Genomic DNA, 27,019 nt, shown 5'->3' with positions numbered 1-27,019 from the left:
TGTGTGAGTGCAATGCATTTGATTCAATGTGAACAATTTCATTGTTCCACCGTAACCCATTTGGCAATTTCATTGGTCTGAAGTGATGAGGTTAATTTTATTGCTGGCATGTGAAGCGTCTGAACCCGTAAAAGTCAATTAATTACCCGCAGCATTGTTTAAAGCACAGTGTTCAAAGTGTGGGGAAAAAGTAACGGCTTAACGTCTCATAAAAAAGTCGAGGATGACCGGTGAAATAAATTTTGTCCCTCTACAACCCTGCTTCTCTAGATGTATTCAAATGTATTTTGTTTTCTTAGTTTTGAAGGTTGAAAAAATGATTATGGTAAATATAGGCAGGTGGTCTATGATCATTCTAAACACTTATTATTTTGGCCTTCATCATTCTGAGAGATATTTCAATTTTTTGTCTTGGATTTAGTTTAATGCAAAATAGGAGAAAAACATATTAAGTAATACCATATTGCAGTAGATCTATCTTGGTTGTAAAAGGATGTCTGCCGCTGTTGGGGTAGTGAGCAACGTAATCATCTCTTGGAGCCTAAATCAGCTGTCGAACTGGAAGAGTGAGACAAACGTCTCCCAGGGTGCTGTTTTATTTCTGGATCGCTATGTTGATGGGCCTCTGACAACAGCCCTGACGTTGTCCTCCAGCTATCATGGTCAGCTAAAGACTGCTCGAAATGACGTTAGTGTGGATTATTTGTTTGGCTCTCAACATGAGGCAGTTACAATGTGGGGTTAGGGGGATTCTGTGCATTTGACAAATAATATCTGAGAGAGTCTATACACTTCGTGTCTGAACGTCAGCCAAACTTAAACCGTAGCGGAGTGTGAACATAATATATAATTGATGTGAGCTTCACCACAGATGCAGTTAGTTGGTCCAAATATATAATTCATGATAGTATTGCTATTGAATGTGTAGAAGTGAGTCGTGGTTAATTGGTTCCGCGATAAACACATTTCCGCTAAGTAAGAATCATTGATTATAAATCTAATATTTTTTTATAACTATAGCATAAAAAAACTGTTTCATACCTTCTAAATATGTTTAACATTATAAGAGCCCTATAGACATCAAATAACACCATTTAGTCACCTTTACAATATTTAAATCCGTTATTGTAACGCTTTCTGAGGCTTAGCCAATCAGTGACCGGGATACTTAACAGCACGCTCTGATTGGTGTTGCCAACTCCTCAGTAAGGGAAGTAGCTATTGCCTGTCTGAAAAGTTTCTAGAATTCGATGATGCCATCATCTCATGTCCTCGCCAATCAACTGTTTTAACCAGCCTTTGTATTCAGGGTTTGATTCTAATTTATTTCTGTATTTTTGGGTGTACAGTTAAATCTGAGACATGATGAGCTAGCCAGCTAGATGTTCAACTTTTGTCACAGAGAGACAGACACAAATGAGGTGAGTAAGTGACTGAGGCTGTGTACAGTAGGCAAATCAAATGCAGTGATGTATTTAAGTGTGACATTGAAGAAACCTTTACATATAAAATGACATCTTGCTTTGTAAGCAAGGACGCAAATTGCAGCGGCTTTGCGCATGCGCAAATCATTTGCAGTCTGGACTTTGAGTGGTGAGGGTCTCTGCTTTGCTTGCGCACCAGCTGCAGTTAAGCCTGGTGTATATCTACGTGTATACCTACGCAAGGTACACGTGTAGTAGATCAAATTTGCGTGTGCTTTCAAGTTTGCACATGCTTTAGTACACACAAACCTTTAGTAAATCCGGCCCTACGTGTCCAACTCCAACCTGGAGAAGAGGATTGCACTTTGTCAGACCTCTACCTTCACACCTGTACAACTTCTGCGTCCCACCTGAAGACTAAGCTCCTGCTGGTACCTCTTAACCTTAATCAATCAATCAACGTTTTTTTTATATAGCGTTTAATCACAAATGCCTCAAAGGGCTACACAAACCACATCACAACAAAGTGGCAATCTCTCAGGGGGGAAACTAAAAAAAACAACAAAATACAATAAAATAAAAAAAAAGTATCCTTCATTTACATTTTATCAAACAACACAACATGTATATTAACTTGATGGCCTAATTCTGACTAATTTAACCTTTAGTAGGACTTCACATTCTATAGTCAGTATTTATGAAGTTGAAAGGTACAGTAGTCCTATGAAAAATATTCTCCTCAAACTAATTTGTCATCATGTCAGCTGCATCATGCCTCAACGTTTCTACATTCTCACCTCATTCACACACACGCACGCACGCACGCACACACACACGCACACACTTAACAAAACTGGCTACACTCTTTTGACTTAGTAATGTTTTTTTTACCAACTAACAGGAAGTCAAAAGTTCCCCTTCTTTTGGATTATATTTCATTGAGTTCTCTAACCAGTATGCACTTAAAGGCCTACTGAAACCCACTACTACCGACCACGCAGTCTGATAGTTTATATATCAATGATGAAATCTTAACATTATAACACATGCCAATACGGCCGGGTTAACTTATAAAGTGACATTTTAAATTTGCCGCTAAACTTCCGGTTCGAAACGCCTCTGAGGATGACGTATGCGCGTGACGTAGACCGGGGAACACGGGTATGCCTTCCACATTGAAGCCAATACGAAAAAGTTCTGTTTTCATTTCATAATTCCACAGTATTCTGGACATCTGTGTTCGTGAATCTGTTTCAATCATGTTCATTGCATTATGGAGAAGGAAGCTGGGCAAGCAAAGAAGAAAGTTGTCGGTGCGAAATGGACGTATTTTTCGAACGTAGTCAGCCACAACAGTACACAGCCGGCGCTTCTTTGTTTACATTCCCGAAAGATGCAGTCAAGATGGAAGAACTCGGATAACAGAGACTCTAACCAGGAGGACTTTTGACTTCGATACACAGACGCCTGTAGAGAACTGGGACAACACAGACTCTTACCAGGATTACTTTGATTTGGATGACAAATCGTGCTACTGTGAGTATGCAGCTTTGGCTTCTAAACATTTGATCGCTTGACCGTATGTGCGCAACTTTTTTTTGCGTATGTACGTAACTTTTTTTAAATATATAAGCTTTATGAACCTTGGGTTAGGTGAACGGTCTTTTGGGCTGAGTGATTGTGTGTGTTGATCAGGTGTTTGAATTGTATTGGCGTGTTCTATGGAGCTAGGAGCTAGCATAGGAGCTAGGAGCTAGCATAACACGTACCGTACCGTACGTGCGCGTCACGTACGTAACTTTTTAAAAATATATAAGCTTTATGAACCTTGGGTTAGGTGAACGGTCTTTTGGGCTGAGTGATTGTGTGTGTTGATCAGGTGTTTGAATTGTATTGCCGTGTTCTATGGAGCTAGGAGCTAGCATAGGAGCTAGGAGCTAGCATAACACGTACCGTACCGTACGTGCGCGTCACGTACGTAACTTTTTTAAAATATATAAGCTTTATGAACCTTGGGTTAGGTGAACGGTCTTTTGGGCTGAGTGATTGTGTGTGTTGATCAGGTGTTTGAATTGTATTGGCGTGTTCTATGGAGCTAGGAGCTAGCAGAAGAGCTAGGAGCTAGCATAACAAACACGCAGGTGTTTTTATGCAGGATTAATTTGTGGCATGTTAAATATAAGCCTGGTTGTGTTGTGGCTAATAGAGTATATATATGTCTTGTGTTTATTTACTGTTGTAGTCATTCCCAGCTGAATATCAGGTCACCCCCGGCTCTCACAGCATCTTCCCTATCTGAATAGCTTCAACTCCCCACTAGTCCTTCACTTGCACTTTACTCATCCACAAATCTTTCATCCTCGCTCAAATTAATGGGGAAATTGTCGCTTTCTCGGTCCGAATCTCTCTCACTTCACGCGGCCATCATTGTAAACAATAGGGAACTTTGCGTATATGTTCAACTGACTACGTCACGCTACTTCCGGTAGGGGCAAGCCTTTTTTTTATCAGATACCAAAAGTTGCAATCTTTATCGTCGTTGTTCTATACTAAATCCTTTCAGCAAAAATATGGCAATATCGCGAAATGATCAAGTATGACACATAGAATAGATCTGCTATCCCCGTTTAAATAAAAAAAATTCATTTCAGTAGGCCTTTAAACACTTGCAGTGTGAGGAAGTTCACAGAACAGAAAGCAAAGCATGTATGGTAGACAAGTACAGCATAAGGAAGTTCACACCTAAGCAAATAATGATAGCGTACATATTTGTTTTCATCACAGTTTAAACAGGAATAGCAACTGACAGCGCATTTCCACAGAACACCTGGAGCAGCAAATACACACAGCTTTAACTTGGTCTGTAAATGTCACGATCGACGGCTCGCCTGCTGTACAAAATAAAATGTGTCCTCTTCACTTTCTCCCAGGTGTTCATAGGCCTTGACGATATATGGTTCAACAAATTATTGCCGATAAACAATATTATTGCTGTTATTTTTATAAATAACAAATAACCACTGATGTAATGATAATGATATATCCTTTCAAATGCAATAAACGTGTATTTCTTGTGTATTTTAACATTGTAATTGGAATGAAAATGTTTAAATCTCCATGTTAAATAAAACAAATAACTATAAAATATACTTTGTCTTTAAGCAACATTTTGCACTTGAATTAAAATTACAACCAAAAGCAATAAAATATCTTAAGTAGGGGATCGGGCGGCGCTCAAATACACACAACCATAACAATAAATAAAATAGCTAAAGTATTGACAAACAAAGTTGCATTTCAGTATTGAACATGTAGGCAGAGGTAGAGTTGTACATTATTACTTAACTGACAATCAAGTTAGGACGTTCTTAAAGAAATGTGAACAACGACTTGACACGAAAACATGACAGCCCTTTTAAAAAAATGCTAGTTTTATAACAATTAAATGGCAGCATGTCTTTGGCAATGTATTTAACCACACTATTTTGCACTGTTTTGTTCACACTGACCTGGCTTGGTGTTTGCGAAGTGTTTGCACATTTGGTAGACTGGCTTTTCAGTGTTGATAGTCTCATCTTGTTCCAAAGATTTAAACTGAGATATTCCTACATTGGTGCTGTGGCATTTGGTGTTGTGATCATTTTGTCCATGTTACTGCTACATGCTAACGAGTTGCACTGTGTGATGCTAGCGGGCCAGCGGCCCTGCGTTGCTGCACAAAGAGTCAAAAGACACTTAATGAGAACAAGATAATTCACCCCCTTCTTTTCATTCAGCTATGGTACAAAAACGACGAAAAGTGTGAATGCTCTTGAAGCATGCACGTGGCGATTTATCGACACTGGAAAACTTACCGACGTTAATTTTCATTTGTCGTCGGTTAATTGACTGAATATCGGCCCAGGCCTAGGTGTTCACATATTATGATGTAGAACACTTTAAATCCACAAATTTAACGTCGTCATCTCACATTAAAAAACATCTGATTGGCCCGTGCACCTTCGTTGCTAACCCTGACCCTCTCTCATCTTGTATGATATTAAAGAACTGTGATTGGATATATTCCGAATTCGTTCCACCTATTTACAAGAAGAAATGAAATATGACTGGATTTTGTTTCTGACAACTTTTCGTCTCGTTTTTTAATTCGTCGACACTTGGCGAACTCGCAGAGCCTCTCACCCAGCCGAGGGACAGAGAAGAGGGAAGACGACGACATATGAGTGTTGTAGCGTGTCCCTTTTAGACTTAGACACACTTTAATGATCCACAAGGGAAATTGTTCCACACAGTAGCTCAGGTACATAGGATGGAAAGGATGAGGATGGAAAGGACAATGCACACAAGGGCACAAAAAGAGGGCGAAAGCAAAAGGTATAAAGTAGACTAAAAATGTACCATTGTAGCAATATAAATATAACATATATGTAATATTTACATATTATGTATACATTACCGGTATATAATATACACAATATATAACAAATCCCAATTACCATGTACAATATTACAGTATATGTAACAGCTGCAGCAAAAAAAATGGCAGCATAAAAAAAGAGTAGATCCAGCAGAAAATATGATGAGCGATTATACAGCTGGATGGAGTGCGTAATGAAGGCGTTCTTGAATCGCACAGTTTTACAGCGGATTGCTACGCTACTGCTGATAATTTTGTCAACTTGTCATATACACATTTTGTGTGTATATTAAAATGTACATCCTCAACTTCAAACATTTTAATTTGAGGAGGCAAGACATTTAATCTGCCCCCTCTTGCCCCTACTAACATGCTAACATGACAAGCAGTGTTATTTAGTAAGTTACTTACCTGCAGAATTAACAGCAGTTGACAAGCTGACAATGCTGCTGTTGCTGCTGGTGGCGATTCACTTCCAGGTCAGACGGGATCAAAAAAGCGTCATTCATTAAAAATTTTCACATTCTCTGTGTCATAATGTTTTTAGTAGTATTTCCTCTCTTTGATGAAAATATCCTCTTTGCAAGTATTGCAACTTGCCCTGTTGTCATCCTTTCTCGTGAACAGCTCCAGTTTTTATGGCGCTTCCAAGTCGTGCGTGGTGACGTCATGCGCACCGACAGGTATCGACAAGGGAATCGTTAACACAACTGGCAAATGACCCCCAGGAACCGAAACACTGGGAGCCAGTTCTAAACAAAAAACGTTTTTCGATTTGCATCCCGACCTTTCTGACTGTGAATCCACTCTATGTTGCCATAAACGACTACATTTCTTGTTTTAATTAGTTTGGGTGTACACATCATAGATAGACGTTTCTTCCTCCATGATGTCTTCTTTGTGTGATGTCCACATACACACTTCACAAAAAAGTTGATCCCAATTTGCAGTTCAATTAAAAAGTCATTATGCAACAAAGCCTTAAATCCAGCCAGTAACAACACAAGCAATAGGGTCTTTGGTCACGTGGAGATGGGAGCCTCCATTACTGGCCACAGGGCATTTCAGGCTCAGTCTGATTATGCTTCATTGGTCTGCAGTTGAGATGAGTTGACCAGTGGAGGGGAGTGGGGGAAGAATAACAATAAACATCCACTAGGGAGCTTGGCATAGCATGCAAACACTTCTAACACTTTTGTTGTATTAAGCAGTGCTCGTGCTAAAGTCACCCAATTACTATGCATATTCTACACTTGCCTTTCGCAAATGTCATAATCTGCATACAATGCTGTAAAATGACACAACATGTTTCCACATGGGTTTATGGGAAGCCATGGCCTTATTTTTCTAAGTGTCATAAAGTCAACTGTGCAAATGACTGCAGTTTTTTAAATTATATATGTTTTATATATATTCAGAAGACTACAGTTAATCATTTACACTTCAGAATTTGTGAGCCTATTTTTTTAACTCAAGTTATGGAAAAAAAGGCCAACATGGCACTGCCATATTTATTATTGAAGTCACAAAGTGCTTTTTTTTTTTAACATGCCTCAAAACAGCAGCTTGGAATATGGGACATGCTCTCCCTTTAGAGTGCATGAGGAGGTTGAGGTTGGCGGGGTTGGGGGGGCGGAGTTGAGGTGGGATGGGTGGTGGTAGCGGGGGGTGTATATTGTAGACCAAGTATGCCTTGCATTCACTTGTGTGTGTGAAAAGCCGTAGATATTATGTGATTGGGCCAGCATGCAAAGGTAGTGCCTTTAAGTTTTATTGGCGCTCTGTACCTCTCCCTACGTCCGTGTACCACTCCGTACAGCGGCATTTTAAAAAGTAATACATTTTACTTTTTGAAACCGATACCGATAATTTCCGATATTACATTTTAAAGCATTTATCGGCCGATAATATCGGCAGTCCGATATTATCGGACATCTCTACTGATAATGTTATGTTGCTAAGCGTTGCGATATCCTACTTTGCTCTGTGTCCTTGAACACACCATAGCCGTTTAAGACAAAGTGAAACCTGTGTTAAAGTATTTAAATCTGTCCATTGATTATATATACATTGTAATTAATTAGTTGTGACAAACTTTAGTGGTGTGTCAAATACAGACATTTTTGTGGGTGTCTCAATTACCTGTGAATTTGTGAATTCGCTGTTGGTTGTAGAAAAGCGGGGACCTGCTGTAATGTGATCGCTTCTTGCCAGTTATATATGATATCCACCATATTTTCACTATAAAACACAGGGATTCCAAAATAATAAAGTCAAAACTCACAGCATGCTTGCTCACTCGAGTACCAAGGAGAATTGTATACTGTACGCACAAACATGTACTGTAGAGACAGAAATGAAATGCTGGATTTTTTAAGCAAATGCTGACCTTGGTCACAGCCTGAAGCAGTAAATATTGAAAATAATTAATCATACGTGATACACAAATATTCAGCTTTCCTTTCTTTTAAGGTCAAGTCAAATTTGAACTGCTTTCGTTTCATTAGAAGAGAACTGTCTCGTCAAGCTGCTGTGTTGTATTTACACGCAATGGTATTATCTAATTTCTCTTACTGTCTAACCTCATGGTCGCAAACTTCACCCACTTTATCCATATACAACCGAAAACCTTTGAGGTTGCATCATTGTGATGTCATTAAGAAACACAAGATTTTTACATTTGAACATTTTCTAAATTTTAGCACACTGAATTTTTTTTTTTGAATGTCTAACTAATCATGTGCCACCGCATGTCAAGGCTCTCGCAGACCTAACTCCAGATCCTCAATCAGTGGGGACTGTGTGGTTCCTAAGTTCAGAACATCTTTTGAACAGTCCACGGAGCCAGACTGTGGAACACTCTTCCCACTGAGTTAAAACTGCAATCTGACCTTAACCTCTTCACCGCACGTCTGAAACTGTGGCAGAAATCAGATCAAAGTTGTACACATTATTAATGTATTGTAAATTTGATTCATTGTATGTTTTGTAACATATTAACACATTCTATATCCTATGAGCATCCTGTGGACGTGTTGAAAATTAGCATTTTCTTGCTATAACACTTAAGGTCTGGTTTGTGCAATGCAACTGTTATGTCCATATTAAATATATAAATAAATAAATCAATGCCCATCTTTTCTGCCATGTTGTCCCACAGGTGACCTCTCAGAGGATGCAGGGCGTGTTGCTGCTGGTTTTTGCCAAGTACTACCATCTGCCTTTCCTCCGAGGAGTCCAGACTGAGACCACCCGCACCGGCCTGGGGGGTTACTGGGTGAGATGTCCACATACGCGTCCCTCAAGTTAGCACTGTGTTATGAAACATCCACACTTTAACAGAGACGTACATATCTAAACCGACAACATTACGGCCATCTTCACAATAGGACATAATCTAAAAATAAAACAAATATACCGTTACATAGATGATATTATGTTGTTATTCTATATTGTACAATTTTATACAATTTTAATGAGTCTCAGAGCTTTCACAATCTGTATTCAAAATGTATTTCCCAAAATCGAGCCTCGATGCTTCAATTTTAGCAATTTATTAGGACTTTTAGTAAGCCGTTCTGGAAAAACACTTTTTTGTGTGACTGTAGCTTTATTGCTAATGAGCAAAATGCTTGTCCACACTTGTATGGCTCCAATAAGCACTATGGTGGACCGTATTAACTTTTTACATACAGTATACAGTGGTACCTCAGATTTTGTTATTAATCCGTTTCAAAGAGTCCGTTAAAAACCAAATCGTATGAACGCAGAAATAACTTTTATAATAGGAAACAATGTAAATCCATGTATTCCGTTCCAGACACCAAAAATGTAAAAGCAAAAAATTTATTTAGAGAATCGTGTTACTTTTTTTGTGGTTTAGTTTTGAGGACAAGCCATAAATTTTAAAGTGGAAACGAGAGCATAGTTGTTGAATGACACTTAAAAAGTTAGCGCATAACCCATGGAAGTGTTAGCCACTTTTAGCTTCCCTGTTGAAAAAAACGAGCTTTGAATCAAACCCATTACCTCCTTTAAAAAAAATAAAAATTAAAAAAATAACTAAATGTGGTAAAAAGTTACATTTGGAGTCCAAAGACCAGAAGCTAAGCCGATAACTCTAGCTAGCTAGAACTAACCAGCTAGATTTTTCTGACTATTTTTTATCGTCACAATATTATGGAATTAAGTGCGTCATTTTTCATTTGAATAAGGGACATGTAGCCTACCCGGTACTTGTTTTTTTTCTAAATATGGGACAATTCAGTTTTTCAATGGACAGTTGGCAATCTGAACAGGAGAGCACAATTGTTAGCAACAATAGCTATGTGCTATCATTTCAGTCACATTTTAGCTTATTTGCCGAACAGCCATTGATGAAACTTACTGTCCCCATATATCTGTGGCTGACTGGTTGATAAAAGCAAAGCTTGAGGCTTTATTTTAAGATGTACACTACCATTCAAAAGTTTGGGGTCACATTGAAATGTCCTTATTTTTGAAGGAAAAGCCCTGTACTTTTCAATGAATATAACTTTAAACTAGTCTTAACTTTAAAGAAATACACTCTATACATTGCTAATGTGGTAAATGACTATTCTTGCTGCAAATGTCTGGTTTTTGGTGCAATATCTACTTTGGTGTATAGAGGCCCATTTCCAGCAACTATCACTCCAGTGTTCTAATGGTACAATGTGTTTGCTCATTGGCTCAGAAGGCTAATTGATGATTAGAAAACCCTTGTGCAATCATGTTCACACATCTGAAAACAGTTTAGCTCGTTACAGAAGCTACAAAACTGACCTTCCTTTGAGCAGATTGAGTTTCTGGAGCATCACATTTGTGGGGTCAATTAAACGCTCAAAATGGCCAGAAAAAGAGAACTTTCATTTGACACTCAACAGTCTATTCTTGTTCTTAGAAATGAAGGCTATTCCACAAAATTGTTTGGGTGACCCCAAACTTTTGAACGGTAGTGTATAGCGAAGCCTGCTTTGTTTAGTTTTTTTACAAAACTGAGATCGTAGACGTAACACAGTGTCAGAGGCGGTATCATATCGATGAGGGAGGGTTTTTTTGTTTTTAAACAAATGTAATGATAGAATAAATAAATGTAGCGATTGAAACTCAATGTAACTGAGTAAAAAGTAGTGTTTTTTTCTTCACAAAAATACTTAAGTAAAAGTACAAAGTATGTTGCATTAGAAATACTCTGAAAAGCACAATTTATCCAAAAAGTTACTTAAGTAATTTTAGGGTATTACTACCCACCTCTGAGTACTAGTACCATGAATAATTTTGGCTTTTTTTTTAATTTGTGAAAGGTTTGTTAAATTGTATATGACAATGCAATGGAGAAAAATCCATTCTACCAAAGTTAGTTTTGCTGTTGTTTGGTTTTATCTGAAGAAAAATAGGTGCCTCAGAATGTGCCGACCAGGCAATCACATGCCAATCATTTGTCTGCATTGTACTCATTGCTGAGTGTTTGAATAAATAAATGCCTGCAGAGTTATGCAACACTGACTTCGAAGTTAAATCCTGCTGTTGTCTACCCTACATGGCCTGGCGTCAGCACATTCTGCACATTTTACTCACTGAAGCGTCTTTCGTGATTCAGTGAGGCAGAACATTGGGGAGAACAGTGGGAGGACATCCACAGACTTCTCTTCTCCCCCCTACTGGGCATGTGCGTTTGCTAGTACAGTAATGAGTATCCTCTGACTCACAATGAATACACTTCCTGTTATGCAGCCACGGCAACTGCACATACCTGTAACTTGTGCTAACCATGAAAACAACTGCCTAAAATAACTTTCTCGCCATTTTGGCTACAATATATTGATTTCATTACTATAGTTTCACTTGTTTGCCTGTGTGTGTGTGTGTGTGTATGTGCTATAGGGGAACAAAGGCGGAGTCAGCGCCCGCATGTCAGTGTTTGGACACACAATCTGCTTCCTCAACTGCCACCTGCCGGCTCACATGGAAAACTCCTATCAGCGCATGGAGGACTTTGAGAGCATCCTGCAGCAGCAGCAGTTTGAAGGCCAAGCAGCTTCTGGCGTTCTAGACCATGAGTAGGTCACAAGCAAGAAGGATGTTTACATCGGATAAGCGCTATAATAAGTCATGATACTGTATGTAGTTATCTGTATTCTTAGTGTGGTAATGAAGAGTGTAAAACATTGTTTTAGTTACTTTTAGTGTCTGGCAGGGAAAAAAAAGTTGTCTTTATATTTTCAGTGTGGTGTTCTGGTTCGGTGATCTCAATTTCCGCATCGATGACTTGGAAATGCAAGTGGTAAAAACAGCCATCGACAATAACAAACTTTCCATGCTGTGGGAAAAAGATCAGGTAAGATTGTGTTTTTTCATTAATGTTTAACGAGAGCAGGGACAAAATTTGGGGGGGTCACAACTGGTATAAGCATAAGAATTCAAAGCATGTTTTTTTTCTTTTTTTCCCTTTATTTGTGTGAAACCATTTTAATACAGTGGAACCTCGATTTACGAACTTAATTAGTTCTTAAACAGAAACTTCCAGCTTTGATAAAAGTCCATATTTTATTGAAGGTTTGTACACTTTGAACACAATAAAATAAAATGTATCAAACATAACAAGGGGTGATGGATCAACTATGTCGTTATTAACAAGCCAAAACAGCAGCAACAGCATCCTGAACTGTCATGTATGCGCTGCTCTGCCAACACGCCCACACACACAGAAGTCCCTTTTGGTGCCCTCACAAACAATCAGAAATCACAAAAAAAAATTACAATCATATTGCTACAATAATAAACATTTGAAAAAGTAAAATCCACTTTACATTGCCATCGGCAAAGAAGCAGCTCACAAGAGGAGAGAAAATAGTAGACAGAGAGGGAGAAGGGCTGTGTGAGAATAGGCAGGGCTGTGTGTGTGTGTGCTCTTGGAAGAGACGCTGCTGGACGAGAGGTAGTGTTTTCTTAACCGCTGTGGCATGTTTTTCCGGAATAGTCCAGTCTCATCACAATAAAAAAACTTGTTGTGGCACAAAGCCCGCTTCGTCAATATCTTCCAATACGAGCAAGCACAAAGTGGCTGCCAGCCAGACACAAAATGAGTGAATAAAGTGTTCGTACACAGATATGTGGTATGCACACGGAGGCATATTTAATAATAGATCGTAAATCAAAAAGTTTGCAAAAAAAGGGGTTCGTAAATCAAGGTTCCACTGTAGTATTTGAATTATGCCTACATTTATTTAGATGGATGTTTTGAATTATTATGAATTAAACATTATATAAGAACTTTTAGTGCAAAACAACATTAACATAAAAGAAACGACTATGGGCTATCTGCACTTTTCTGACACATACGGGAATTGAACCTAGATCATTCTGTTCTACACTTCATAATAGCACACTCTGACCGCGAGACCACCAGAGTCTGACGTGATAAAAACTGCCATTATAAATGTATCTGTGATATGTAAGTCTGGTACGGCGATTAAGTGTGTTATTAAATTTCATAGAAGCACCCTGTCATTTATCAATTGACATTTTACAAGCTACGTTTGCTTCTCAACAGTGTCTCACATGTCGGGGCAGCACATAGATTTATAATATAATATTATACTATATAATAATATTTCTATTACAAAAAGTTTATTAACTCTCTTATGAGTTTAACAGCAACCGTTTTTAAATTCTTTCTATAACAAATATCTCTCCTGTGAATGATCAAAACTCACTCTTGCATGTATCTCGCAGCTGATTGGTGGGCGGCTGCATGCTGTCAATCAGTATCACGGTGGCAAGAAGGCAGCCCCAGAAAGCCAATCAATGAGCTTGTGGGCGGTCGAAAGGAACAAGCTTCAGTCTGAGTGGCGATTTTCCACCTGGCACAAATGTTTGACTTGTCTCCATTCAATAGCGTTACATTATGTTTTAACCGTGCAAGGTTCAAAAATACACTATTCCAAACTGCGTTTTGGAAAAGTGCAAGGGACATGTCCCCCACCCCCCAAATCAAGTTCATGAATGGGAAAATCTAATTAAAGTAGCCCCTTGGTGTGAGGTGAGCTAAAATTGTTCATCTCTTTGTATGTATGAATATATACACATATATTTATAACTCAGCATGATTAAAATACTGTTAAATTAATACTCTTCTAACCGTGTCAAATCAAAATGTACATTATTACATTTGTACAGACAGAATTTGGGGTTGTATTGGATTTTTCTATTATCTAAGTTTGTGCAAGTGTACCTAATGTTATGTATACTGAGTGTATGTTTTGGCCACAAGGAGGCAGTAGAGACATCACATCTATGTGACAATGCAGCCATTGTTATCCCATCCATTATTCTTACAGTTAAACATGGCAAAGGACAGTGAGACCGTGTTGGAGGGATTCCATGAGGGGCCGCTCAAATTTTCCCCGACATACAAGTTTGATGTAGGGACCAACGTATACGACACAAGGTTGGTCAAGCAGATGTTTATGTTTTAGGAATGAACTGACAACACTGTTTGAAAGTACCCATTAAAAGGACAACACAGTATAGCTTTATTCAAATTATTTGGTTCTTATCCTCATCCCAGTGGAAAGAAGCGTAAACCAGCCTGGACCGACCGGATCCTGTGGCGCTTAAGAGCCACAGCGCCTGCTGCCAGTACAGGGAAGCGTGGTTCAGTTTCAGGGCTGACCAGCGGGACCAAAGTGACACAGCATTACTACCGAAGTCACATGGAATATTTGGTCAGCGACCATAAACCCGTCTCTTCTATCTTTACCTTGCAGGTGAGACCACCAGGCTGCACACACATTGGCGGGAATACTATTTTTCATGCACATTAGTTAGAGCTAATTGTACCCGGCTACATTTTATTTGCAACATGTTCACATTTTGTGTACTAATATCCGATCTACATTTTAAAAAGACTTCCTTGTGGTCTAGATCTGAGTTTTTTAAAGGGGAACTGCACTTTTTTTTGTAATTTTGCCTGTCGTTCACAATCATTAAGAGAGACAAAAACAAACATGTCTTTTTTTTTTTTTAAGGATTTTAAAGATGATAAACGCGTGCAAGATGCGGCTAATGGGAGTCACCATTGTAGCCTTCAAAGCCCTCTAAAACGACTTTAAAAACCCTCCTTCTACCTGTTATGTACACACTGCAAGTATATACAGTATGTATGTGTATATATATATATATATATATATATATATATATATATATATATATATATATATATATATATATATATATATATATATATAAAATGTAGTAACAGGCATGTTCATAACAATATGTAATGCGTACAATATTTACCTTATTTTGGTCAGTTTAACAAATACCACAACGTATTTTCTTAGCGAATTTATTTCCGTTTCCATAGGAGCGCATTTCTGACTTCTTCCGGCAACAAATGTGTGTTCTTACTTGCGGAAACAAACGCGAGTGTTTTCTAATCATGGCAGACTTGGTAACAGACAACAAAGATGACTATTTTTGGAAAAATGAGGATTCACAACCTTTTTGAAGCTGAATATACAGAGGATGAAGCAAGCACAAAGAGAGGGTGAAATGTTGGAGCAGACAGAAACCGAGAGAGGGAGGTCGGCGTGATTAGACGCTGCAAATGTGGAACTTGGAGCCAATCTATGCCGAAAGAAATGGCGTGCTTACACGCAACCGTGTGAAAAACTTCCCTGGCCAACTGAACCTATCGGACAAATGTCCATTGAGTGGGTCACAATAATATGGATCTTAATAAATGCAGCACTTCATGCTTATTATTTAATAATTTGTTATTGATTATTAAATATTAATTAACTACAGTACATACGTTGTCGAGCTCGCTGTGTACAAACAAAACATGAAATGTGGGGTAATACTTTACAGATACTGTAATATGATTGTTCATGTTTTTCAGTCAGTACAAATTGTTGTAATATCGCATTGTGTTGTGGATTAAAAACTCAAAAGCCATTCAGCTGCTGATGCAAGAAGCGAGTTTAAGCTAATGCCGTAGCATGCCATCGCAAGACGATGTGTTACTACGCTAGATATACAGTTCCTCGCTTTTACAATAACATTATCGCTACAGCTTAATTATTATACATGTTATGGAACGTAAATTAAATAACAAAGAATTAAGGTTTTGGGCGTTGTTTTCTCTAAACGCATACATTTGTCTAAATATGGCCAAGGACAAGCATTATTGTGGGTTTTTGTTGGACATCGTCTTCATCACTAAAATAAAAATCTAGTCTGCAGAAGACAATCCCTCTGTCATTTTCAAGTATGTTCCTCTCTCTTTTTTTTGAGTCGTCAAACTTGAAGCATCATTCCAATCGGATCTGGACTACCTCTGGATGTGGCCTGAATCTGATCAGATTTGAAGCACTTTGGAGCGTTTAGACTGGGGGAAAAAATCTGATCTGTGTGACTTGAGTCCAAAAAAATCTGACTTGCTGTGCAGTGTGAACGGGGGCCTTAATGTCCAAATAAGGACTTCAACCTCGCTGTTATGTTACAACGTAGCTAGACTGCTAAACCTCAAGGGCAGAGACATCCAAAACTGCTTGGAAGCTCACGCCAAAATGCATGAAGAAAAAAATAATTTGACTTGGTTTTCAAACACAATTATCCAACACTGTCACGTTTCAGAAAGGACAAAAATCATCGGCCCCCTTTATTAGAATGTATACTACTTCTGTTTTTGTGTTGTCTCTAATTATTAAATATTCACTGTGAAGAGAGATAAGTGATGATGAAAGCAACAGTTTTTCAGTCTTTCTGTAGCCATCTCTCTTGGCACATGCACAAGTATCAACTAATAACCAATGAGGCATGCTGTGGTCGTCTACAACCATGCTTTTCTTGTTAACCAAACATTTATCATTTAGAAAAGCCCTCACTTCTATAAACAATTTTTTTCTCCAGTTTCCTTACAAGGTGGATGTCCCCTTGGTGACACTCCAGGTGGAGGATGAGTGGAATAGTATTGCTGATGCCATAACCAAATTCAAACTAGCACCCAACTATGCTCGCAGTTCCTGGGACTGGATTGGACTTTACAAGGTAGAATATGTACATCACTTCCAATTGGACGTGCTAGACGTGTTTTTTTGACTGCTGCTGATGTTGTTGATCTGGTCTCTACTGTCCTAGGTGGGATTCAAACACCACAAAGACTATGTGGGATACGTGTGGGCCAAACAAGAAGAAGCAGATTTTCAAAGACAAGAGCAGCAGGTAATGAAGATGTGTCCTGAAGTCTTGTTTAAAAACAAGTTCCTCCCACATTTAGTGAATGTTTCCCAAACTGTTGTGCAGGTAACCTTTACGGAAGAGGAATTGCCTAAAGGCTCAGGGGATTTTATCTTGGGTTACTACAGCAACAACATGAGCACCATTGTGGGCGTAACTGAGCCATTTCAGGTAATCGCGAACACAATATAACGTTTAATAAAATAAAAAATACAAATTTTAAACAATGTTTATTATTTATATGAGCTATTCCACCGAATTAGGGCAATTGGCTTTCAAAAGAAACTTAAATATCTGGCTTTTTTAACTATACATTTGATAATACACACAATGAACTACTCAACATATGCATTTGCCTATCCGAGGCAACCTAATTAGATTTTTGTGCAGGTTTTTCTAACCTGAAGATGAATCATTTGTGTAACAAACAGGACTGAGTTTTTAGCACAGAACTAGCAAATACATGAAAAATAGCCACATAGAATTTATGCTAATACAATGTAAGCACATGATTCAGCACAATTTTTTATCAAAATCCAAAAAATAATGTAGGTAACAGGACTGTGCTGAGATTTTAACCCCCCTAGTCATTGTTGTAATATTAAATATACAGAAAAATAAAGGAGTGCTTCTCATGGCCTGCAGAGGCTCCGTATGATGCAACTTCCTGTGGACCATGTGACTTGTGGAATATTTCACATTTTTAGTGGGGGTAATGTGTTATAGTAACAGGACTGAGTTAAAACCTAGGTACACGGCTAAAGTGGGAATTTTAACTAAATTATTTTTTGTTTTTCTGTTGAAAAGGAATAATTAAAGTTGGTATAAGGTGAAGCACAAATATGTAAAAAAAAAAAAAAATACATACAAACACACACACACACACATGTGTATTATACACTACCGTTCAAAAGTTTGGGGTCACCCAAACAATTTTGTGGAATAGCCTTCATTTCTAAGAACAAGAATAGACTGTCGAGTTTCAGATGAAAGTTCTCTTTTTCTGGCCATTTTGAGCGTTTAATTGACCCCACAAATGTGATGCTCCAGAAACTCAATCTGCTCAAAGGGAGGTCAGTTTTGTAGCTTCTGTAACGAGCTAAACTGTTTTCAGATGTGTGACCATGATTGCACAAGGGTTTTCTAATCATCAATTAGCCTTCTGAGCCAATGAGCAAACACATTGTACCATTAGACCACTGGAGTGATAGTTGCTGGAAATGGGCCTCTATACACCTATGTAGATATTGCACCAAAAACCAGACATTTGCAGCTAGAATAGTCATTTACCACATTAGCAATGTATAGAGTGTGTTTCTTTAAAGTTAAGACTAGTTTAAAGTTATCTTCATTGAAAAGTACAGTGCTTTTCCTTCAAAAATAAGGACATTTCAATGTGACCCCAAACTTTTGAACGGTAGTGTATATGTATATATATATATATATATATATACATGGCAGCTCCCGCCATCAGTGTGTGAATGTGTGTGTGAATGGGTGAATGTGGAAATACTGTCAAAGCGCTTTGAGTACCTTGAAGGTAGAAAAGCGCTATACAAGTATAATTTATATATATATATATATATATATATATATATATATATATATATATATATATATATATATATATATATATATATATATATATATATATATATATATATATATATATATATATACATACATACACACATACAGTCGTGGTCAAACGTTTACATACACTTGTAAAGAATCAATCAATCAATGTTTATTTATATAGCCCTAAATCACAAGTGTCTCAAAGGGCTGTACAAGCCACAACGACATCCTCGGTACAGAGCACACATACGGGCAAGGAAAACTCACCCCAGTGGGACATCAATGTGAATGACTATGAGAAACCTTGGAGAGGACCGCATATGTGGGTAACCCCCCTAATGTCATGGCTGTCTTGAGTTTCCAATAATTTCTACAACTCTTATTTTTCTGTGATAGAATGATTGGAGCACATACTTGTTTGTCACAAAAAACATTCATGAAGTTTGGTTCTTTTATGAATTTATTATGGGTCTACTGAAAATGTGACCAAATCTGCTGGGTCAAAAGTATACATACAGCAATGTTAATATTTGGTTACATGTCCTTTGGCAAGTTTCACTGCAATAAGGCGCTTTTGGTAGCCATCCACAAGCTTCTTGCAAGCTTCTGGTTGAATTTTTGACCACTCCTCTTGACAAAATTGGTGCAGTTCAGCTAAATTTGTTGGTTTTCTGACATGGACTTGTTTCTTCAGCATTGTCCACACGTTTAAGTCAAGACTTTGGGAAGGCCATTCTAAAACCTTCTAGCCTGATTTAGCCATTCCTTTACCACTTTACCAAACATATTGCTGGGTATTGTGTCCAAACAGCTCAATTTTTGTTTCATCTGACCACAGAACTTTCCTCCAGAAGGTCTTATCTTTGTCCATGTGATGTCAGATGAAACAAAAATTGAGCTGTTTGGCCCACAATACAGAGCAATATATTTGGAGGAGAAAAGGTGAGGCCTTTAATCCCAGGAACACCATTCCTACCATCAAGCATGGTGGTGGTAGTATTATGCTCTGGGTCTGTTTGGCTGCCTACCATCAAGCATGGTGGTGGTAGTATTATGCTCTGGGTCTGTTTGGCTGCCACGGGAACTGGCGCTTTATAGAGAGTAAATGGGACAATGAAAAAGGAGGATTACCTCCAAATTCTTCAGGACAACCTAAAATCATCAGCCCGGAGGTTGGGTCTTGGGTGCAGTTGGGTGTTCCAACAAGACAATGACCCCAAACACATGTCAAAGGTGGTAAAGGAATGGCTAAATCAGGCCCGAATTAAGGTTTTGAATGGCCTTCCCAAAGTCCTGACTTAAACGTGTGAACAATGCTGAAGAAACAAGTCCATGTCAAAAAAAACAACACATTTAGCTGAACTGCACCAATTTTGTCAAGACCAGTGGTCAAAAATTAAACCGTTAGCTTGCCAGAAGCTTGTGGATGGCTACCAAAAGCGCCTTATTGCACTGAAACTTGCCAAGGGACATGTAACCAAATATTAACATTGCTGTATGTATACTTTTGACCCAGCAGATTTGGTCACATTTTCAGTAGACCCATAATAAATTCATAAACGAACCAAACTTCATGAATGTTTTTTGTGACCAACAAGTATGTGCTCCAATCACTCTGTCACAAAAAAATAAGAGTTGTAATATCTATTATATTTTATGGTAAAGTTGAATTTTAAAAGGTGGGGACAGGCAACAAATGTTCAAAGTAGTTCAAATTAATTGTTAAAAATATGATTTGTTAATTATGTAATTTGATAAATGTGCAGGTTACTTTAGTTAAAAAAAAACAACATTAAATTAAATTGTTTTTCTTCTTCCTTCTTTTCACACACATTCTATGTATTTTATTTTTATTTATTTATTTTTTTTTTAAATTGTATAGATTGAGAGTATTTTTGGTTGTTTTGATTGATTGATTGAAACTTTTATTAGTAGATTGCACAGTACAGTACATATTCCGTACAATTGACCGCTAAATGGTAACACCCGAATACTTTTTTCAACTTGCTTAAGTCTGGGTCCACGTTAATCAATTCATGGTAAATTCATTTTGGCACCAATATCGGTGGAATGGCCCGTATGAGCAGTAAAGATTATCAATGTGTTGATGGAATTATTAAACTATTATATATTGGCGTGTGAATGTTGTCTGTCTATCTGTGTTGGCCCTGCGATGAGGTGGTGACTTGTCCACAGTGTACCCCGCCTTCCGCCTGAATGCAGCTGGGATAGGCTCCAGCCACCCTTGCGACCTCATAAGGGACAAGCGGTAGAAAATGGATGGCTGGATGGAAAGCTAGCTGCATACTGACCTTATACTTCCCGTTTATTCATTTAATCCACATAGATCCAGCTTCCCACTTCAGGCCATGACGTCAGCTCTTCAGACAGCTCTGACTTCAGCTCCGAGGACGACAGCACTGTCCTTCTCACAAAGTCGAGGTCCCGCAGTCCCAGTCCTCACAAGGGCAAGCGTCACCGCCGCCGTCGCAGTGGCAGCCACAGCCACAGCCACAGCCGCTCTGGAAGTCCTGTGCAGACCCAAATGAAGGACATAACTGCCCCCACAACTTTATCCACGTCTGAGTGTGAGTCCACAAAACGTCCAGCAGAGGGCAGCCAGAAGTCTGATTCTGAGGAGACCAACAAACAGAGAGAGGAGACTGGAGTGTGATGAGCATGTTGTCACAAGCCACTAAATCAATAGTTTTTTTCTTTTATACATCTACATGTTTTATCTCGTGAAAATGCACAATTTGTGATGCCATCGGTTTTATTTCTCCGACCGCCTGGTTCCTTTAGAGCAGGGGTTTTCTTCCGAGGGAGATACAGCAGCTTGAGAACGATAAAGAAAAGCCTTTTTCAAACATACTAAAGGCAAAAATAATATGATTTTAATTTCTACAATAATTCTGTGCATAAATCCTCAACTGTATTATACAATTGCACTTTGAAAACCCCTGCTTTAGAGGTTGTCCTAAATGTTTCATTGCGTCCTTTATTTTCTCAATCGTGCATCGTTTTAGTTTCTTAATATTTTAAGGGCATTTTCACGCATTGTGGTTGGTCGAACTCATTTGTTTATCCCATTGTTTGGACAGCAAATACATCAGGGTGCAACTGAACGATAACATTTCTCAGATTGTGATCTTGCTCAGGTTGCACACTCCAAGTGCTTTGCATACTGCCATGTGACAAAGCACAGATACCCTTTCATTGGAAGTGTTTGAAAGAAAAACATCCTACTGCGTCCATCTGCAGTCATTCTAGGTGGTTCAACCAAAAAGAAAAACATTGAAAAATGTTAAGAGCACAAAGTAGCCAAGCAGTCCCAACAGTTACATCTGCAGACACGCTATCAGCTCAAGGTCACATGATCACCCACCATTCCCTTTGAAAATACACTGGTTTTATCAAACATAATTGCAAAGCGGTTTAGCCGTGCAATTCCAACGTGTGGTTCTACAGTGGTGTATACGGTGTTCCTAAATATCCGAGCAAAAACAAAATTGATAAATGCACACCTTTTTAGGGTTTAGGGGGCTTTGCTACTCCAGCCGTGTCAGCAGCAGAGAGTGAATGTGAGCGTAAAGGGCTTTAAATAAACCCTCCAGCCCCCTAAATGAGCACAGTGAGAAGTGGCGTCCTGTGGGTGGATCACTGTCAGCTGACACAGCACAGCTGTCGAGCCAGAACTCATTTTTATTGGCTGTAGGGCAGCTGATATTGTCGGACCGATTAGGACGAGGCTTTTAACGTGACTCGCATGGGCCTCGACAAACAAACACAAAAAATCAGTTAAAAAGTACTTGCGTCATTTGCTTCTTGCATGATGACATTCCAGTTGATATGAAACGTAATAACTACCAAATGGGAGTAAAAACTCTACCATGTAGAGCAACCACAGGGCTTCGTATTTGCATTGTGAACCAAAGCTGTCATGTGACAATGTTGATATTTCATCTTATACGTACATGCTCAGTTTGATGTCATTTTTGCTCTGTTGTCTTTTTTTGTCATCTCATTGACGATTCTCCTTCACGGATTGGGGTGATTGACATTAGTGAGATTAGTTGTGTTACCTTGTGACCCCTGATGACCCGTCTAACACACTTTGCGGCTCTTAGCGTGTAGGACAGTATTGTGTAGCTGTAATCTCATTGTGTATGTGTGGCGGAATGATGTTTTGACAGCGACGGGTCAAATGATTGCCTATATATGAAACAGAAGGGGCGGCACTCTGACCCTTGAATCCTCGATGTGTGTGTCGCTTTAAGAAAAAAAAAACATGTGACTGATACAGCGCCAAACTGTGTTTATTAGGAAGTGCTTTTTAACGGTTCAAAAGTGACAGTTCATACAGTTGTAGGAGTGGCGTACCATGTTTGGTATTACTTTTTGTCACCATCATCGATCTAAATCGAACTAAGAAAAGGGGGAACTTTCTAAGTGTGGGATATTTTTGTATCTTATTTCACCAGATAAGATCATTTTCCTACTATTTGGCTCATTAACCAAAGTTTTGTGTTTCACATCTTTTGAAGTTTCTTAATCCAGCAAAAATTGGCTGACCATTATGAAACATACCACAGTATCAGTGCAGTGTCCATACAGCCAGCGAGTGTGCCACACGCTCACTGAGGCGTCATTTACCCATAGTGTTTGATGCGACTGCGTTTGCATGGTGTGGACATACTCTACATTCCGGTGCTGTGATTTGTGTGCCGTCAAGTGCTGTTTTTGACTTTTTGTCATACCTGTGAAAGTTGTTACTAAATTTAGCAAAGGTACAGTAATAGTGGTTTAAAAATGTATCTTCCATGTAAATGTTAGGTAAAGAGAACAAATCTGAAGCTCTCAAATGATTTCAAAGTGTATTTAAGTATGTTATTTATTTGGAAATGAAGATATAGTGTAATGAACCTTTTTGTGTAGAGTAAGATGTTATAAAAATGAATAGATTGTGAGGTGAATTAGATAAATTGCAGTCATGATTAGTGACTATTGTGGAGAGAAAAAACTGTACAGAATGTAATTGTCAAGATAAATACTGTATGTATGAATGATACAAATGAAATATGGATAGCAGACAATCTATGCCACAAAGTTTATTTTTCCTTGAATTGTGTATTTATTTTCTTATTTAGATATATATGTACATTTTAAATTAACCTGAATTCTGCTGGCCAGTGAGGGAGCATTATTTCAGTGGAGTTTTTTTTCTTTTTTTTCTTGATGTTATGAGTGAGCCTGTTTGCTCCAGGTTGGACATGTTTCGTTTACTGAATGAAGAGTAGACTGTTTAGTCTACATGTGTTTGTAGGATTGCTACAGAAAATTATTTAAATGCTAATGAATCTAATCTTGTGAGACATTTGACTTGATATTTGGCATATGAGACCATAGGGATTCCCATAAGTGCAAGGAAACTATATAAACATCCCTTTAAAATCCGGCCTTTGTGCTTCTTTTTGCATGGTTGTTAATTGTTGCGTTGTATAATGGATTTTAATGAATCGTACAAGTCCAATAGACATGTTCGGAAATTAAAGACCTGCTAAAATGACTAATGAACAAGTCACTCAATGGGAAAATAATGATAAAATATCTAAATTGTAGCAGTGTGTTCGTTTTGAACTGGTGTTGGGATTGTTTCCAGAGGATGCTGAGGCATTCTAGATGAAACGGAGAGGAAATGTCACACTGCACCCTGTACAGAGCAATAGCAGGTGCATCTTGCATCATGTTCCTGCCAATTCTGCACATTCATGTTGACTCGTCCACACTGATGCAACACCAGCCGGGGATTGAACCATGCTGTTGTTGTAAGTGGAATTCCACTAGTAAAAATGGGATGGACAGAATAAAATGTTTGCTCACTCAGGTTTACAAAACTAAGTTTTGTGGAGTGCGACATTTGACCTTTTGATTTTCAGCAATAAGACTGTTACTGATTTCTTGTTTATAATGACAAACTATCATTGTCTCATTATAAAAACAGACCTTGTATATGTATATATATAAATAAATAAAACATTTGCCCATCAGCAATGTTCACAATCAGATGGTTAGATTATTCTATTACCCGAAACAACAGATATGAGAACCTTTTAAAGGTACAATAATACAGTTACAATGAAAGATGATAATCTCATTTTCTGGTCTGCTCACTGCTGTGTTTGTGATTTTTTAACATGACACATTACCTTTTTTTATAGTCAAATGTAGCTGAGAGTGTTTTTTTTTAAACATTAATGCTTCATTCATCTGCTAATACATGTTAACGGATAATAACACAAGCACTCAAATATTTCATAAATAGCATTAAAGTCATAAAATACATAGTCAAGCCTTTTGGAGCATTACATTTTTCAACCGGAGACCTAGAGATTCACATCCGAATCATGATTCTTTTTTATTCTTATTTATTAATTTTCAAAAATGAATTAAGAAAAAGAAAAAAAATCTGAATACACCTTTTTTTTTGTTTTTTTTTTTGCCCATTTCCCTGCTTGCTTATTCGCTGTTCGTATATGTCATAAGGGCAGCAACCAAGGGGAGATTATCATTTTTCTACCAAATAATAAATTGCAAGAATCGGTTTAAAATCGCAAATCGTGTTTAATCTATTCTAAATAAAGCGAATTGTCACAGCAAGAACCGAAATCGAAAGGTGAGTTGTTGTAAGATTCCCATGCATCAAATGTACTGCCATTTATATCATGAGAGATTACACACATTTGCAATTGTCACTTATAACACAAAGTTATTCAAGGCACTAAAATTGATTGATTGATTGAAACTTTTATTAGTAGATTGTACAGTACAGTACATATTCAGTACAATTGACCACTAAATGGTAACACCCGAATAAGTTTTTCAACTTGTTTAAGTTGGGGTCCACGTAAATCGATTCATGGTACAAATATATACTATCAGCATAATACAGTCATCACACAAGTTAATCATCAGAGTATATACATTGAATTATTTACATTATTTACAATCCAGGGGGTGGGATGTGGAGGGTTTGGTTGATAACAGCATACTTCAGTCATCAACAATTGCATCATCAGAGAAATAGGCATTGAAACAGTGTAGGTCTGACTTGGTAGGATATGTACAGCGAGCAGAGAACAGAGGGAGTTCAGAAAGCATAAGAACAAGTATATACATTAGAAATACATTTGATTATTTACATTTGGTTATTTACAATCCGGGGAGGTGGGATGTGGAAGGGGAGTGTTAGTCAAGGGTTGAAGTTGCCTGGAGGTGTTTTAAACACACCGCAACCGGACTGCTCGGGTTTTCTTATAAACATTAGAGCAGTGGTTCTTAACCTGGGTTCGATCGAACCCTAGGGGTTCGGAGGAGGTCAAGACACACCCGACTCATCGTGTAAATCAAACCTTCTCCCTATCGGCGTATTACGGATACGGCAACAGCAGAAGTCAGACCGATTTGCAGGTGTGTCATTTGTTGTGAGTTTATGCACTGTGTTGGTTTTATTGTTTGAACAAGGCGATGTTCATGCACGGTTCATTTTGTGCACCAGTAAAAAAACATGGTAACACTTTAGTATGGGGAACATATTCACCATTAATTAGTTGCTTAATAACATGCAAATTAGTAACATATTGGCTCTTAACTAGTCATTATTAAGTACTTCTTAATGCCTTATTCGGCATGGCCTTATTACAACCCTAACCCTCTAACCCTGGCTCTAACCCTAACCAAATAACTCTAAATTAAGTCTTTGTTACTTAGAATATGTTCCCCATACTAAAGTGTTACCAAAAACATATAACTTTGTCTTGAATTTGAAAAAATAAAACAAAAATGTCACTAAAGAAGGGTTCGGTGAATGTGCATATGAAACTGGTGGGGTTCGGTACCTCCAACAAGGTTATTAGAGCATTAGAGCAGTGGTTCTCAAATGGGGGTACACGTACCCCTGGGGGTACTTGAAGGTATGCCAAGGGGTACGTGAGATTTTTTAAAAATGTCTGTCAAAAAGAACTGTGAAAAGAAATGCAACAACGCAATATTTAGTGTTGACAGCTAGATTTTTTGTGGACATGTTCCATAAATATTGATGTTAAAGATTTCTTTTTTTGTGAAGAAATTTTTAGAATTAAGTTCATGAATCCAGATGGATCTTTATTACAATACCCAAAGAGGGCACTTTAAGTTGATGATTACTTCTGTGTAGAAATCTTTATTTATAATTGAATCACTTGTTAATTTTTAACAAGTTTTTAGTTATTTTTATATCTTTTTTTCCAAATAGTTCAAGAAAGACCTCTACAAATGAGCAATATTTTGCACTGTTATA

General features: G+C 38.0%; 1 protein-coding gene across 2 annotated transcripts in view; it reads left to right on the top strand.

Annotated features, from left to right (window-relative positions):
- The window catches only part of inpp5jb (inositol polyphosphate-5-phosphatase Jb), a 57,424-nt gene extending 32,647 nt beyond the window's left edge, over positions 1 to 24,777 (top strand). Inside the window, exons 5-13 of one of the 2 annotated variants that reach the window (XM_062051385.1) lie at positions 9,002 to 9,118; positions 11,746 to 11,921; positions 12,088 to 12,199; positions 14,202 to 14,311; positions 14,432 to 14,630; positions 16,780 to 16,917; positions 17,008 to 17,091; positions 17,173 to 17,277; positions 21,032 to 24,774. In XM_062051385.1, the coding sequence (XP_061907369.1) occupies positions 9,002 to 9,118; positions 11,746 to 11,921; positions 12,088 to 12,199; positions 14,202 to 14,311; positions 14,432 to 14,630; positions 16,780 to 16,917; positions 17,008 to 17,091; positions 17,173 to 17,277; positions 21,032 to 21,358 (1,368 nt within the window). In that variant the 3' untranslated portion in view covers positions 21,359 to 24,774. Of the gene's footprint in view, positions 1 to 9,001; positions 9,119 to 11,745; positions 11,922 to 12,087; positions 12,200 to 14,201; positions 14,312 to 14,431; positions 14,631 to 16,779; positions 16,918 to 17,007; positions 17,278 to 21,031 lie in introns of both variants that reach the window. The other variant, XM_062051384.1, reaches the window with a different exon arrangement.
- Positions 24,778 to 27,019: the final 2,242 nt, after the last annotated feature.

This window comes from Entelurus aequoreus, linkage group LG06 (genome assembly GCF_033978785.1).
Source record: "Entelurus aequoreus isolate RoL-2023_Sb linkage group LG06, RoL_Eaeq_v1.1, whole genome shotgun sequence".
In the NCBI taxonomy this organism is placed as follows: domain Eukaryota; kingdom Metazoa; phylum Chordata; class Actinopteri; order Syngnathiformes; family Syngnathidae; genus Entelurus; species Entelurus aequoreus.
Note: the sequence above shows the minus strand (reverse complement) of the source record. Positions and strands in the feature narration are given on the sequence as shown.